Source organism: Nipponia nippon, unplaced genomic scaffold, assembly GCF_047370975.1.
Source record: "Nipponia nippon isolate SJK-2023a ecotype South Korea unplaced genomic scaffold, ASM4737097v1 scaffold_4, whole genome shotgun sequence".
In the NCBI taxonomy this organism is placed as follows: Eukaryota; Metazoa; Chordata; class Aves; order Pelecaniformes; family Threskiornithidae; genus Nipponia; species Nipponia nippon.
In genome coordinates, this window is record NW_028262358.1 from 106,076,007 (window position 1) to 106,092,052 (window position 16,046).

General features: G+C 40.4%; 1 protein-coding gene across 2 annotated transcripts in view; it reads right to left on the reverse strand.

The window, feature by feature from the left end:
• Positions 1–13,808, reverse strand: part of PXDN (peroxidasin) — a 90,132-nt gene extending 76,324 nt beyond the window's left edge. For both annotated transcript variants that reach the window (XM_087775653.1, XM_087775652.1), the window contains exon 1: positions 13,467–13,808. In XM_087775653.1, the coding sequence (XP_087631779.1) occupies positions 13,467–13,690 (224 nt within the window). In that variant the 5' untranslated portion in view covers positions 13,691–13,808. The remainder of the gene's footprint in view (positions 1–13,466) is intronic.
• Between the last annotated feature and the right edge of the window lie 2,238 nt (positions 13,809–16,046).

Consider the following 16,046-nt stretch of genomic DNA (forward strand, 5'->3'; position numbering starts at 1 on the left):
GAGCAACTACTGTTGGCACCCAGCAGCCAAAAGAAACCCAAGTACCACACACAGGGTGTTTCTGGGTTGGGTTTTTTTAACTGCAAATTTGTAAATTAAAACAGAAAATTGAAACATAACAAGTAGCTACATACTAACTAGCATTAATATACTAAATAGACCAGCTACTTAAATACATTAGACTATTTTCTTTCAATATACAGTATAAATAGTCATCTCAAAAAAAGAAGTTTGAGTACTATCTGCAGCCAAAAATTTAAAAAAAATGAGTTTCAATAAGCAAATGTATCTACTAATTACTTTTCAGCTTTGAATAATAGATTCTTAGAATGTTTCTACTACCCAAAAGTACATATTTACATGTCTGGAAATGTACAAATTACTAGTACTCTGCTTGACTAAGAACACTGCCATATATATTGCTTAAAACCCAGTGAAAAAATTCTTTCCCACAAATATTATTCACGAAATTTTAAGTTCACCTGAAAAAGAATCCTCTGAACCCACAGCTAAACCATCATAGCTGTAAGACTGGTCAGAAGTACAAATATACCCTCTGATCCACGGGCATACAAATGCCAATTTATGACTGCGATTTCCATGAATACTTAAGACACCTTAAGTACAATTTAAGAGGCTGAAGAGTGCAAGCCACAAACCCAGCACTTAACCTCTTAAGCATATAAATTTCTACTGGTAAAGTTTCCTCAGGCATCAGATGTTGTGCTACTACAGTAGTGTCATGGCTGAAATCTCTCCTTAGAGATTATACACTTGCTCTGGTCTCTGGAGGGGCAAATCCTTCCCATGTCCAAACCACAGGGCTACGGACAAGGCTGAGCTGAATGGACATTTTGTTTCCCAACCACTGAAGCTTTATCACTATGCAGTTAAAAACAACAGATTTAGAGAATGAAAGAGGCACCAACCAAGAGGAAAAAAAAAGCAAATTTTAAATCCATGAAGGTATTCAACAAGTTTTTCAAATCCTGATGCTATTGGAAATTTCTTACATGTGGATCCAGATCTTGAAAAGAATTTATTTTATGGGCATCTACCATCATGTCCAATTATCTTCAAAGTTCAAAGTTAAAAAATAAAAAAAATTAATTCCACCCCAATCATTAACTTGTTTGAAAATAAATTTTTTGTTTATACTGTCCAGAAGATTGGCTCCTGAAAAATTAAATATCCCCTCAGAGAAATAAGGATATTTTCAAAGCTAAGTCAACCTGCAAAAAAGCCAATAAGTAAATAAAAGATATTTTAATATTTAAGGATCCTATAAATGCAAACTCTACTTCAGATAACAGACTAAGATGTATCTTTTATTATAGACTAATGATGAGATACATATTTTTCTGATTTCAGGAAAAGAGTTTGGGAAGGTAGTTGGGGGGGCAGGGGGTGGAACTAACCAACCCACCCAAAAAAAAACAACCAGGATACAAATTCTGTCATAAACAATGTCTGACAAGCAAGACAGGTACTTGCTCTATGCTAATACTATTCAAAAATAATTTCTCATGGACATCCACAGAGAAAAAGTAAATGAGAAGTAATGCAAAACTGTTACTTGAAGAATCTGGGTTGCGCAGATATTACTGGTTTCGTATATATTGTGGGAATTCAAAATTTTACCAATACTGAAAAGACAAAACTGCTTTGAATTCAACTCGATATTGTTGCATGGTGAGTGCCAAACCACAACTAGTTCTTACTTCTTTCTTTGATGAATAAGGGATCACAAACACATGCCATGGACTTACAAAATTGACCTACGTAATACTCCTGAGTACTTGAGCATGTGGGCTGTACACAAGTCATTTACCTACCTCTTATATCTCTTCTCTAAGTGTTGTTTACATTGCAAGTTCATTGAAAATGGAAAAGTTCCCCTGTACTATCTAAAGTGTTTGGCATACCCACAAATTTCTTCAAAAGATAGTTACAACTTATTGATGGATAGATATCTTTTATACAGATATGACCGGTATAAAGATTGACACTGAATGCTGGTTAATATTTTTTTATTATAAATCTTGCTTTCTGCCACTCAAATTACTTTGCCAAACTGTTTAGTTGGAAATCTCCAATGAATATTGTGTCTCACACTATTTTTACATTTTAGACAATATTTCTTCTGTTTCCACTACTTTTATGCAACTCTTCACGTGCAAGATGTATCCAAAATGTGTAAGGAAAATAGAAGATGTCAAAAAGAAAACATCTACTCCAAAAAGAACATGAAGCTGACACAATATAAAACATCTCAGAAAATACTCATGTCATAATAGGAAAATAAGAAGATTTTCTGGCTAAGTTTTCAAAACTGTTGTTTACAGAATCAAGAAAGATGTTTCGGCATGTATCAAAATTTTAGAAGTTTCAAGTGATTTAGCTTATTGATAGAGCATTCGGGAAAAGGAACAGTCTGAGGTTTAAAAACTGCTTTAAATAAAGTACAGGAAATGTTTCTATACTAAGAAAGGTCTTTACAGACCTTTAATAATTGCCTGGTAGCAATTATTCACACTCCTGCCAGCTATGTCTTCAATCTACACATAAAACATGCTTTATCTGTACATAAAAGTCTAACTAGCAAACATTTTAATTGATTTACTTTAGCTGATTCTACCCTCTACATAGGTGCGATTACACTTACTTAAGCTTTGCCCAGGCCAATAAAATTAAGTCAGAAAGTTAATGACTTGAACCTGGCCAGAGCAAACCACCTACTCACATAATCAAATTGCTCTCACTGGTGCTTGCAGCCCCGTCGCAGCTCTGCAGCTCTTCCTGCCCGATGAAAGCCTGTCCTTTCTCTGGCACTTTAAACCAAATGGCTGGGCCTTTTTTATTGGAGACTGAGAACGTTAACTAAGTCAAAGATCTGAATTTTATGATTCAGTTTATGTCTTTAAAAAAATAAAATACTCCCACCTCTCAAATTTCTCAGAGAGTTTATCAAAATGTCATCAAACCAAATTTTTTTTCTTGAACCCAAATTAGTTATTATCCCAAAGAGTGACAAAATATCCCTTAAAAGTTATCCTGCTTTGATAGGCAGCTTCCCAGCAGGAAATCAATTGCTGTGTATTTTTTATATACATATGCCACACCAACACACTGCTGCTCCAGCTTTTTACATCATCTTAGCAGACAATGTAATGCAGCAGTTATTTGTATTTAAGTTTTGAATGGCTCACTAGAGTTATCTGTGCACCAGACCACACACTGCCCCACATATTTTCCAAAATATTTTTGAAAAATTGGAAAAAAAAGTTTCCTCATCCGCCATTAAAACATTATAAGACTTTGATTCAGACACACTTTAAAGATTTGAATATTAATGACAGATTTCATCTGATTATCATGAAATTTATCTGATCATCATGATAATCAGTCATTAAATAGAAGCTATGACGAGATCTCCAAGAGTGAGGTTTTATATCAAAGCGGCTGACCAAAACCATGTAAAACCAAAATATTTACCTTCTGTAAAGCACAGTGGAGCTTGGACAGAGGCCATAAGCCTCTGAATTTAACTGCTTTGAGAAGTCTGCACTGAATTTCATGCTGCCCCAGCTATGATGCTCACACTGCCTGGGAATAAGTCAAAGCAAGCATGGACTTGCTTAGTCTATATTTTTTCTCCTACGAAGGAAACCGGTAGCTATATGGCTAATAAAAGGCTATTAAATCCATCAGTCTGGCTAACACAATGAAAATTACTTGACACTTAGCAGTCACCATCCTGCTTACCAAAAACAGTCATTAGTTAATGTAACGCTGTGTACAAAGTAATATTCTTTTCCTTTTTTAGACCATCCAGGCAATGAGTAGACTGTTGTAATAAGTGATTTAAGGGAAAAGAATGCTGAAAGAAAATGTTTCCGAAAGATCTGGGGAGTGGCAATTGGAAAGAGAATAAAAGATCTGGAAGTTCGAACAACAACAGATCAGAACAGAAAAGGGAGCAATGTCAGTCATTAAAACCAATTTTGGAGTGAAATTGTGAAATTTGCTCATTGTTTTGCTTAGTAAAACTTAGAAAACAACTCAGGAAAAAAAACAAGAGAGAACACTACATTGCACCAAACTTCACAGGTTTTGTTCTACAGGCTTTCACAAGGTTCAAGAAGCCATGCCAGGCACTGCACACACTCTTCAATGTTCTAATCTTTGCTAATCTTTGTAAATACAGATGAAACAAAATGATGTGAAGCTGAGAGCCCATGCCGGTCTCTCCCTCATGCGTCTTTCTCAAGAAGTTTGAGAATCTTTGTTATTTGCAATAAATTAAACATTCATTCAATTTTGTTTTTAAAAGAATCACTTGACTCTCATTAGCAACAGTAACAATTCCATACCAAGAAGAAATCACATTTGCACCCTGATAAGCAAAGGAAGGAAAAGGAAATATTTGAGTCATTCCATTCCAGCTCAGCCAGCTCTCATTGCACCATCTCTTTGGATTGTCTTGAAACTCTGCCCATGTTTGCAATAATAAAGCCTGTAAAGCTATTTTTGTTTTGGTTTTGTTTTTTTTCATCAAATCCAAATGGAACAAATGATAAAGACAATTTGGCTCAGTTGTTTGCATTTTACTGTATATATATATGCACACATATACATACACACAATATGTATAGCATGTGTATATATGTATAGCATGTGTATATATGTATATATAAACCCAGACATACACACAAGTATTTAAAATATTAACTTATTTTTATACATAAAAAGAAAGACAAGTATAAATATTTAGCTTGTGTGATATAGATTTTATAAATGAACCTTTTCTGTAAGTGAAGTCTTAGCCTATAAGGCTGTAAGCACTTTGGCTTGCTGGAAGGAGACTCAGCAAATGTCCAAGCCCAGGAAGAATCAGAAGCCTGGGGATTGCTCATGTATACAAAGATGAGCATAAGTTCGCATTTGCAAGATGAGATCTAGAGTGTACAAAATATTTGATCACAAAATAACATATGAATTGGGAAAAAATACTGTAAACAAACTACAATAAGCTTTGAAAGTCTCAGAAATATGAATCCAAAAGGAAATAATTGAAAAAATACCATTTTGAGAGATGAATCAAATGGGTGAAAATTTACAGTTTGTTTTTCAATTGTTCAAAATAGAATTGGGGCCTGAAAACATTTATCTAGCATTTTCATTTTACCCACTATACACAGTAAAATATTCCTGTAAAAGGGTATTTTGTAATTAAAAAAATAAAATATTATGCAATTTTACACACCACACGCTATTTCTCTTCTCTTGTTATTTTCCGAATAGTTGTCTGCTATTTTTTCATGTCATAATAGCAACAGCAATTTCTTCTATTATATTATGTTGTTTTCTTTCCACAGCTTCCTTCTGTCTTTACCCCGAGCTCTGTTCTCTTCTTTACTGGCTATATTTTCTATTTTTTCTTTTCTGCTAGACTTTGAACCTTTTAATTTAAACTTAGTGTACTTACAAGCCAATCCATAAGCAAATGTGGGCAGCGTAACATACATTTAATACCTAAATGACCAAGTTTTCTGCTGGCTAATGACTTCCCCATCTCATATCTTAATAAGCACTGACCTCACCTGGGAGAGAAGTCAGTAAGAGCTACTCAGAAAAATGGAGGAGGCTGGAATACTTGTTAGTCATATTTTTCTCTTAGGCATGTGTTTACCACAATGTTAGATGAGACACTCACCCCTCTCCTTGTGTCTCAGATCCAGACCCTCCCGATGATGCAAGGGATAGGCATCTCCCTGTTATTTTTTCACCAATCTTCTTTGGGAAAGAGTATATTTACTCATGTCCGAGCATCCATTTCTTACTCTTTCCAGTGAGTAATCCCATGTTTGTCTCTGCTACTCAAAAATTTCTTACTCAACGTCCCTCATGTCCCTAAATTCCCCAAAGTAATGATGAAAATCAATATAAAACTCGTCACTTTTAATTTTGCTGTTGTTTGGGAAAACTGAGTAACAGCAGAGGCACTGAAGCTATCTGCCTGGCAGAACCAGGAAGACAGAAGAATGTTTAAACCTGTGATTTTCAGCCGTGGGCCTAGACAACAATACCAAGCAATCCAGTGATCTATATAATCTTCATGGCTTTCTAAAATGTTTCATTAAAACAAACGAAAAAATCTTGTGTTGACCACAGTCCAAACTCCTAAAACTTTGAAACAGCTAGAAAGCAAATATCCTACACAGACCAGATGAGCATATAAAGACGTGCTGGTAGTAAATGGTGAATTTTCATAGTGGGGGAAGGTCACCAGTTTCATGGAGAGCTGTGCTGGGTTCTGCATTGGTCAATTTATTCATAAGTGGAAGAGGGACAAACAACAGAGACAACAAAGTCTTGTTTATGGTATTTATCTATTTTAACAAAGTCTGACTAGGAAGAAGAGTAGAAGGACCTGTCAACAGTCCATGAATGGCTATAAAAATGCAGACCTAATGCATATTAGTACAAAGTAATGTATATGGAGAAAAACAAACTTTACAAATAAAATGGTGGGCCTAGAACTGATCATTACTACTTGTGGACAAGATCTTAAGCTACCCTTGATAATTCCATGACAACAACAGTTCAAGAAAAGCAAATGTGATGTTGGGAATTATTAGAAAAGGAACAGACAATAAAAACAAGAGACCATCCTAATCCCCAGTTAGTCCACACAGCAGATCTGTCCATGCAAATACTGGGGAAACTTATAATTCCCTTGCCTCAAAACACAGCAGAGTGGGGAAGGAGCAATTCAGATGATGAGAGGTTAAGAACACTGACCTTTCAAAGAGAAGACTCCTCAACTTTAAAAAGAAATGAATGGAGAAGCTTAGGATCAAAGGTCATAAAATCATGGCTGGCATTGAGATGATAGAGAGGGATCAAGTATTCGCTGTCTCTTCTAACAGAAGAAATGGGGGACACCAAGTGAAGCTAGCAACTTGCAGGCTTCAAACAAAAGAAGAGAGCAATTTACACCACGTAGTTTGTGTAGAACTCCTTGTCACCAAAAGGTATTAGCGTAAGTAACAGCTAAATTACTTGAAAAAAAGAGGTTAAACAATTTGTGGAGGAGATATCCATCAAGATTTACGTGTAATATGGAAACAATCTTTCGCTCAGAAAATCCCTAAGCTGTGAATTATTATAGGGATGAACCACTATATGCTACTCTATGCTGTCTACTTGTTTATAAGCTGCACTTCCAGTCACCCTCAGAGAACAGATATTAGGTCAAATGGATCTTTGGTTTTACTTCTTACAAACATCTTTCTGTAAATAAATGCATATTTAGCATTTTAACACTCAAATGTTAAGTCATTTACTGGTCAAAAATACATCTTGGTAAAAAAGCTGAACACCAGAAATTTTATTTATTGACTGTAACATAAGACAATGTATTCCTCTGATGACAGTGTGTTAAATATACAGTAAATTACTTGCAGGAAACCATGGGTATGATTTTGCTCCACGTTTTCCCATTCCTCAACAAAGAATTTGATGAGGGTTAACTTGCTGCTGAGATGACAAAAATACTTTCCCACTAGTGGATCTAATGACTTACAGATATGTTCTTGAAACAAAGACTGGTTTGGGCCTTCTGCGGCATCCCTCAGCAGCTTTGCCTGATGTCTCCCAGTAAATGCCAAACACTCTATCAATGTTTTGTCCTTCTGCCCCCTGCTAATGACCAAGCACATTCTGCAAGCTCTGAAAATGTCTCCTTAACACATTCATGCCTTGGTCCTGGCTCATTTCATCAGCAGTACAGACAGCTTTGACTTTAGCTGGATTCACATCCTACACACCCTCCGAAGTTATTTTGCTGGGGGGGAGGTGGTGGTATCTTTTGCAGCATCCATTTGATTTGTTGGTACTCAGATTGGTAAGAGCTTAATGGAGGAGAAATACTCTCCTTTTAGCAACAATTAACATACCTTAAGTTATTTTCTGTATTGTGTATGACTCCTTAGCCTGATTTTTGCAAGTAGTTTCTTTCTGTCGAAAATACTACGAAAACATTCTCTTCTGGAAAATATTTTAAGCTTTTGTTTAGATACATAAATATCAACACCTACACACAGATGTTTAAACTCCTTTTATTGTCAACCGAAAACTAGTCAACATGCTCATGCAGGAGAAGGGATGAATAAATTAATAAACTGCCAAAACAGTAGCAGCTTAATTCAGTTGTGGTGGTGCCTGCTGTTGGTTTCGATGTCCTAGGCTGAGACACATGTTGGGAGCAAGCTGGTATGATACAGGCCCAATGGGAGACCTGTGTCCTTTTTGAAGAGGCAGCTGGAGGCTAGAAATTATTTTCTCGAGGGAATTCAAATGGTGCTAGATACTACAGTTAGCAAATGAATCGAGTCCTAGGCACCCCCTTTCAGGTGAGCCGAGTCCTGCTCCAGGCGCTACAGGCTGTATTGGCTAAGTTGCTACTCACTAGAAGGGAAGCTCAGACACCAAACATGGCTGTAGACTTCTGTGTACAGCGACCCAAATGTAGGTGTTTTAATCTCAAATTGAATTCTGCACTTGGTCATAAAATTTCCATGAAGGAAGACCTAAGATAATTTTTATTGAAATAATCTTATGCTTTCCCCCTGCTTTGTGTAATTCAAGCAAATCATCACTGGCATCTAATGCAGCCTGCTGCCCAGTCAAGGATGTGTCAAGATCTGTGTCTGTATTCAGTTATTCTCAAACACTTCAAGTAAACCCTTAGTATCTGTTCTTTTCTGAACACTAAGTATATACAAATCTCTGTATCTTAACTAAAATCTTATACCGGTGTGATATCTCTTGACTACCTCCTATATGTAAATTGATGCTCAGCAGTGAAGTGAGCAAGCTTACTCACAGTCCACATTTGAGACTACAATCCTTTGATCTTCACAGTGTCGAGGTGTATTTATTTGCTGTCTTAACTGCTTAATCTACTGCAAGTTTTCTAAAAGGCTTTCAAAGATCTGATTGGAAGCAAGAATCCTCCATTTTTCAGATGAGAATGCGATGGTGGTTTGCTGACTGATAATGCATCATTTCCAAACAGCAGATCTGCAAATAGCATGCATCATTCTCATAGCCCAGACTCCTGCACTGACAGAATTCACACATACCACCCATTTCTTTTCCCTAAATGCCTCTGTTAAGAGGCATAATGTTATCACAAATCAACACTGAAATGCAAAAAGTCATTACGTTCCCATTACCCCTATCTCTTCGGCAATTCATGTACACTTCAAACAGATGTGTGATTTGTGTAATTCAATTGTTTTGGGCTTTTTTTAAATTTTATTAAGATAGATGCTCTTGAAAAGCATCAGTAATGCTTTTCACTGGCATTGCGAGTGTAAATCAGATTCCACAAAAGTTCTCATGGAGCTATGAAAAAAAAAAATGTAAGTAATTCTTATACAGCTGTCTGGAAACTCACCATAGAATCAAACAACTAATGCTTTCCCCTTTCCCTTTCGATGGATCCTTGACATTTACACTACAAACCAGAAATTAAAATAGATAAATAAATAAAAAGGTATGCACCGTAAACTATCCAATTTGTAGAATATGTTGGAATCATGTAAACAAAAGCAGTAACAAGCAACACAGACTGTTGCCTTCAATTTAATTTCAGTGACTACCTTCAAAAGCTACTCACCTGGAATGGCTGCAATCTAAAAAGTCCTATTAAGGTCTGATCACTTAAAATTATACTCACATATCGAAAAGGTGTTTTATTCATAGCAGACATATAGGAGAGCCAAAGTAATAACTACCTGTAGCAAATATTATTCCTAGTGACTTACTTCAAAATAAATTTTTCTCCTCAGTAATTTGCATGCCATTCTTAGTGCAAATCAAGTTCACTTTCTTTTGTGACAATTATTTTTTGATAATTTTTACCTTTTCTGCTTTCAACAGAAGATTTGTTTCTATTCTTGTTCAGTCTTTGAGACCCAATTGCAGTAAATGCAATAATGCTTGTACAGCTAGCAAAAAATCAGAGAGCATCCAGGTGCTGCCAAGAAAAACTTTGAATAAGTTTTAGTATTGGTCCGGGTACGTGTAGCTAGTCCTGTAGGGGTTTGGATTTTGGTCATGTTTAGGCAAGATACAAATAGTGACATATTGCATCGATACTCAAAGGACCCCTGTCAAAATTACAAACACCATGAACTAGAAATGGCTGTAAAACACAGAAATCCCCTAAATAAACGTAAGACAGGATACAATTCAGGGAAGAGAGGACAGCAATAGTACTGTATCCAGAATTTTATGTTCCTCAACCATTTAAATGGTCTAATATAAATATGTTTCAGCTCATGTATGAATACATAAGCACTCTATTTTCTCAGAGGTGAAAGGAAACTTCCAGGACTGTAGTTAAGGTTTTGCAAACCACTTTGGAGGCGGGTCCCCATTCTTAAGGGAAGTCAGCACAGGACCTGCTGGCTGGGATGCGGGCCCTAGTCCTACAAAGAGTCTGGGCCATCATCTCATCTTGGGTGAAACCACGTGCTCACGCAAAGCTCCACGAGCACTTTCGAAGCTGGCAAAATCCACCCTGCAGAAGAAATCCAAGCTGTGGATCCCAGCCTGCAGCAGGGAAAGGGAAGTGCCAGAAAGTGGGGGAAGCAGGAGAGAGTGAGAAAATGTACAGCCAGAAGTAGCACTGGCAAGGTCAGCAACTAGTAACGTTATGAACAGTTTTCAAAAGAGAGCCTGAGATTAGGAGTAGACATTTTTGATATGTGGAGAAAAACATTTGGCTGTACTGTTGGTCTGGGCCCCATGCTGTTTTAATCCATATAACAAATTATACGTGAAGTAGAGCAAAGTCAACTCAGCTTCCAAAATGGGACAGTTTTCAGAACCAGTGCTCAGCAAAACCCAATACAACTATACGCTTATAAACAATGAAAAACTTTGGTGATTTTTTTTTTTGCAAAATTACTTTGCACTGTCAATCTGTGTCCTCAGGAAGAAACAAAACACACAAGAAAGCAGAATTTACCAATGCCAGTAAAAATGGGCTTAACCCATCAGCAACACACTTCGCAAGATTTCATAAGTCCATGTTTTAAAGAAGGCATTCAATTGAAATTAATTCATTATGTCTAATTATCTAGCTATCAACACCACTACTAAAGAAAATACACTCAATATACAGGCTCCACATGAAAGACAAACTGTGCAAGTCAAACCAGAGATGAAATAACTGCTTCTTATTTTCATGCTTAAAAAAGAAAACTATTCTTGAGTGTAGAAAGCCCTCTGTGGGTGATGGGCTGCCTCCATGAAGCATAACACTGCTGTGTAGAACTGCAGTTCTACGTAGCAGTAAGGTAAAAATGCGTGGTAAACCATGTGGTAATTAAATGAGTACCTCAGGTATGTAATCATTGTTCTGAAAGTACATCCTGCAGCTAAAGGTAGGCGATTAACATACAGTAGATAAGCTATTTATGTTTAATTGGTACCTTCAAACTACTGATTACTAAATAAATTGTACCGTTGTTCTTTGTCCCAGAGATTCATATTGCCTGACTGTCTTCTGGCTCGTCTCCTCCCCATCCACAGCCATTCAGCAGAACTGTAGCAGAAGGAGCAATTGTGCATTCACATCGTATTATTTTATTTGTAATAGTCCCCTAGTCGGCTGGTGAAAAAGGAGAATATCCATTACCAGACGACAAGTAAGGCCACCATTATGTTTTGAAGAATGCTGGTCATCCACAGGCATATTTTGAGAATTACTGTTCTTTGTCAAGCTGAAAAAATGTTTTTAACTTCTTTTGCATTACTTTTGCTGCATTATACCAGAATGATAATTCAGATTTGGGATACTAGACAATTTGATATATTAGTGGGGTTAGACGAGTATAATGCTTGCATTGTTCACACACTCTCCTCTGACTCACGGCAAGATTATAAATACCCACCGTAAGGGGAGCTCCACCCTGGCTAGGTTTAATCTAATACTTTCTGCTGTTGCAGGCCCTTCTACCTTTAACATGAAACCAAGCCATTAAGACAACTCCATACTCTTAAGGATTTTCTTTTTTTGTCCCTTTTTTTACATTTAAGATGTTTCACAAAACTAGCTTTACACAGTTTCCTGTAATCTCAAGGCAAAAGGTGTTCTGTAAATGTACTTCGTTTCAAATGTAAGAAACATTAACCGCCCACTTCCTGTATTGTTCCCTAAAAGGTTTACAAGTACTGCAGGACTAATCCCATTCTGCCAAAAAGGCTGCGCTCCTTGCCAAAGAGGGACTCAGTTAATGTTAAATGACTGTACTCTTCACATGAAATAATACTTGGAAGCTGAAACACACCAAGGCTTTATAGAGCCCTTTCGAAAATCTCTGACAAAGTCACAAGTCAATTTATTACCGGAGGCCCTGCAGAAAATTCCCAGGGCCAAGCTCTGCTCGGCTTCCACGGCTGCGTGTGCGTGAGGGAGGGACGGGGCCGGTGCCCAGGGCTCTCGGAGCCCACGTACAAGCGGGCCGGTGGAACAAATCCCTTCCTCGCAGTAAGCCTCGAAACAAAATCGCGCGGGGCACCCGTTTAGAACTTTGTATTTACCACAGGCAAATAGGGCTGGAAAGGGAACCGTTTCAGGAAAACCAATGCGAATGAAATAAATATTTATCATTGTCAATACTGAATTGCATGACCAACACAATCCCACTCAAAACAGTGACCAGACCCTATAGAGGAATGGCCGGAGACTTCAACTGACACATTAGCGCCTAAATTAAAAACCAGGACATTAAATAATGTCCAAGTCTCCGCAGGAACTTGAAGCGGGTTAGTTTTCAGTAAGCCCAAGGTCTGGGTCCCGGTTTGCTCATACATCCCCACCGTGTCTCAGAACTGAAGTGCTACACACATCCCTGTCGATCCTCCTGCCAGCTGAATTTGCTTTTAAGCAGGAAACTAAGGAAGCAGCAAAATCCTTCTCGGGACGATTAAGCCGGAGAGACAATGCCCGCAGGTTAACCAGAATATCCACCGCTAACCGCCCCCGCAAAACCCGGGCGCGAGCCCGGGCACTGGCCGCCCCCCGCGCTGCCGCAGCCGGCCAGGAGCTCCGGGGCACCGCCGCCCCCGGGACCGGCCGCGAGGCCGGGCGGGCAGCGGGGACGGGGGGCGGCGAGCCCAGCCCAGCCCCGCCGAGCCGCGGGCAGCCCCGGGCCGCCGCTCACCGAGGAGCCCCGCCAGCAGCGGGGGGAGCGCCCGGGGCCGCCCGGGCAGAGGCACCGCCGCGGGTTCAACCCCCCTCCCCCGACCGCAGACAAAGGGCCGAGGCTCCACCGCCACCCAAAGTGCCTCCCACCCCAGGTACCGCTCCTCCTCCTCCTCCTCTGCCCGCCCGCCGCCCCCCGCCCTGCCCGCCGAGCCGCGGCAGCCCCCGCCGGGCTACTCACAGGATGGTGGTTTGGGGGGACACGGCGGGGACGCTCTCCAGCATCAGATGCATGCAGCGCACCGTGGTGCGGAAGCAGAGGCAGCGGCTGGGGCACCACACGCTCCCGCGCTGCGGCGGCGGCGGGGGCTGCGCGGCGGCGGGGGGGGCGAGCCCCCCGCTGCGGAGCAGCAGCAGGAGCAGGAGGCAGAGGCCGGGGGCGGCCGCCGCTTCGCGCCGGGCCATGCTGCAGGGCGCGGGGCAGGAGGAGGAGGCGAGGGGTCCGGCAGGTCCGCGTCGCACCCGCTCCGCTCCCCGGCCGCGGCTGCCGCTCTGGTCGGCGGCGGGGCGATCCCGTCCCCCCGCGCAGGCTGGAGGAGGGGACGGCGGTGGGCCCGCCCCGGCCGGCGGCGAGCTGGGCGGCCGCCCCGCCGTGGGGGCTCCGCGCCGCCCTGCGCACGCACCGCGGGGCCGCGCCGCGCCCCGGCTGCTGCTGCCCGGCCCTCGCCTCCATCCCCGGGAAGGGAGGGGGTGAAGGTGCCCCCGAGACGGACGGCTGCGTGCACCCGGGAAGAGGAGAGAAGGAAGGGAAAATGAAGGGAAGTGAGAGGGGTGGAGAAGGGAAAAGGAAGGGAGAGGAGAGGAAAAGAGACAGAAAGCAAAGAGAAGAGATGAGGGGAAAAAGAGAAGGGAAAGAGAAACCCGTATGGGAAGAAGCAAGTTCAGCAAACTAAGTCCCGTTTCTGCCCTGCTCTGAAAGGCTCGCATACGCACCCCTTGGATTACCCCCTCTTAGTGCTGCAATTTACGCTGCTGAACCAGGAAAATCTGTCGGATTTGCCCTGAATTACCTTCAGGTGATGGTTTTGGCTAGGTGTGTACACTGGCAAGGAGGTGTAAGACGAGCACCGGAATGTCACTGTACTTACAAAAATAATGGTTGCAGCCTTAACTGCCATGATCCCAACACTTTCTCAAAACAAATCTTGCATGAGAACACAAAACTAGATTACCGTTGAGATTTCTAACGTTGCCCTAAATATGTTGTCATTCTTCTGTGGTGTCAGGTCCACAGTAGACAGATACCTTTTCTCCAGCATTCTCCATGCTTTGACTATCCCAGGTGGAAACATTGGAATGTCATTTCTCTGACGACAATAACAGTGATCACACCTAGCCTATTATGTGTAACAACAACACACTCTCTTGCAAATGATGGATGTCAGCAACCCCAGTTCCACCCCAGAAATAAACCATGGCACTTCTGCAGGATTGCCTGCATGCCTTTTTCTTCAGGGGAGAATGTAGAGGCCATTCTTGCCTAAAACTTAACTATAGTAATTCTTACTCTGAATCTCGCTGTGAAAATTTAGTTTTAGCACGAGTCAGAGAATGATTTTTTTTTTTTTTTTTTTTAAACCAAGTTAAACACCTCATGTAGGAAATGAGAGCCTGGAAGTGTGCTCTGAGTGCTAGAAATCACTGATGGGCCCAGAATCAAAATATGCTGAGATGAGTCATTATCTGTAACTTGCTTTCTGCAGAAGTACTATTTGACTATGTTTTTCCTGAGTCACTATGTCTCTCTTGTCTAAACCAAGACATGACTGCTTATATCTTCAAAAGGAGTTAGCTAATGGAAGCATAGAAGTGTTTTTCTTGTTTTAAGGAGTCCTTTAAAACATTCTTCAACCTCCCAGTGAGCTGGAGGCTGGCTAACTGGGAGCCTGCACAGGCTTGTGAGAGTTTCCAGAGGCAGGTTAAAATGTGCATCACCTCAATGTCGATTCAGCAAGCAGCTGCTCTGTGTATCACCTCCTCTGCATTTGTAATCAGTGTTGGGATATATGCATGTCTTAATCTGAAAATTACATTTGTTTCCTGGCCCAGGAAAAGCTCGGGCACTTTTGACCTACGGAGTGCAAGTGTTGGCACAAGTAAGGTTTTGTCTCGGAAATGCCACTCACGTTAGAGCATCTCGGTGGTTGTAAATCTGTCATCCTGCAGTGCCCATACTAAAAGCAGCAGAACATCTGAGGTCAGATAATTAAACACGGTAATATAGACATATCACTGCATTGGGATTTTTGTAGCATTTAGGAAAATATCATGACAGTTTATTTTGTGGCATTTTGGTGCTTTATGATTATTTTCAAAAATAGAGCACATAGTCAAAATTAATCATGTTTTCTGTAGGAAATTAAAATTGTTCTGGAAAGTTTTTAGCATTTGGGGACTTGCTAGACTATTGTACTATGCATTGGAAGTATCTATGCTATACATATGTAATTCTGAGAGTGAGATTAAAAGTGCATGGATATTTTCACTCTAATTAGGCAATTTAGCCTTAACATTCTGTATAACATTCTTGCCATTTACTTTACGTTATATGCAACCTCCAGGCTCTTGGTTAATATATTATTAATGCCTCATAAGTCATTTAAGTTAGACTTTTCTTCATGCCCTGTGGAATCTGGTAGAGTATGAGGTGGCATGCAATTAGCTCAGCACTAGACACTGGATAGAATATTAATGCTTCTAATTAAAATATAATGCAGATCAACTTGCCATTCATTGAGATGCTGAGACAGCAGTCAGTTCC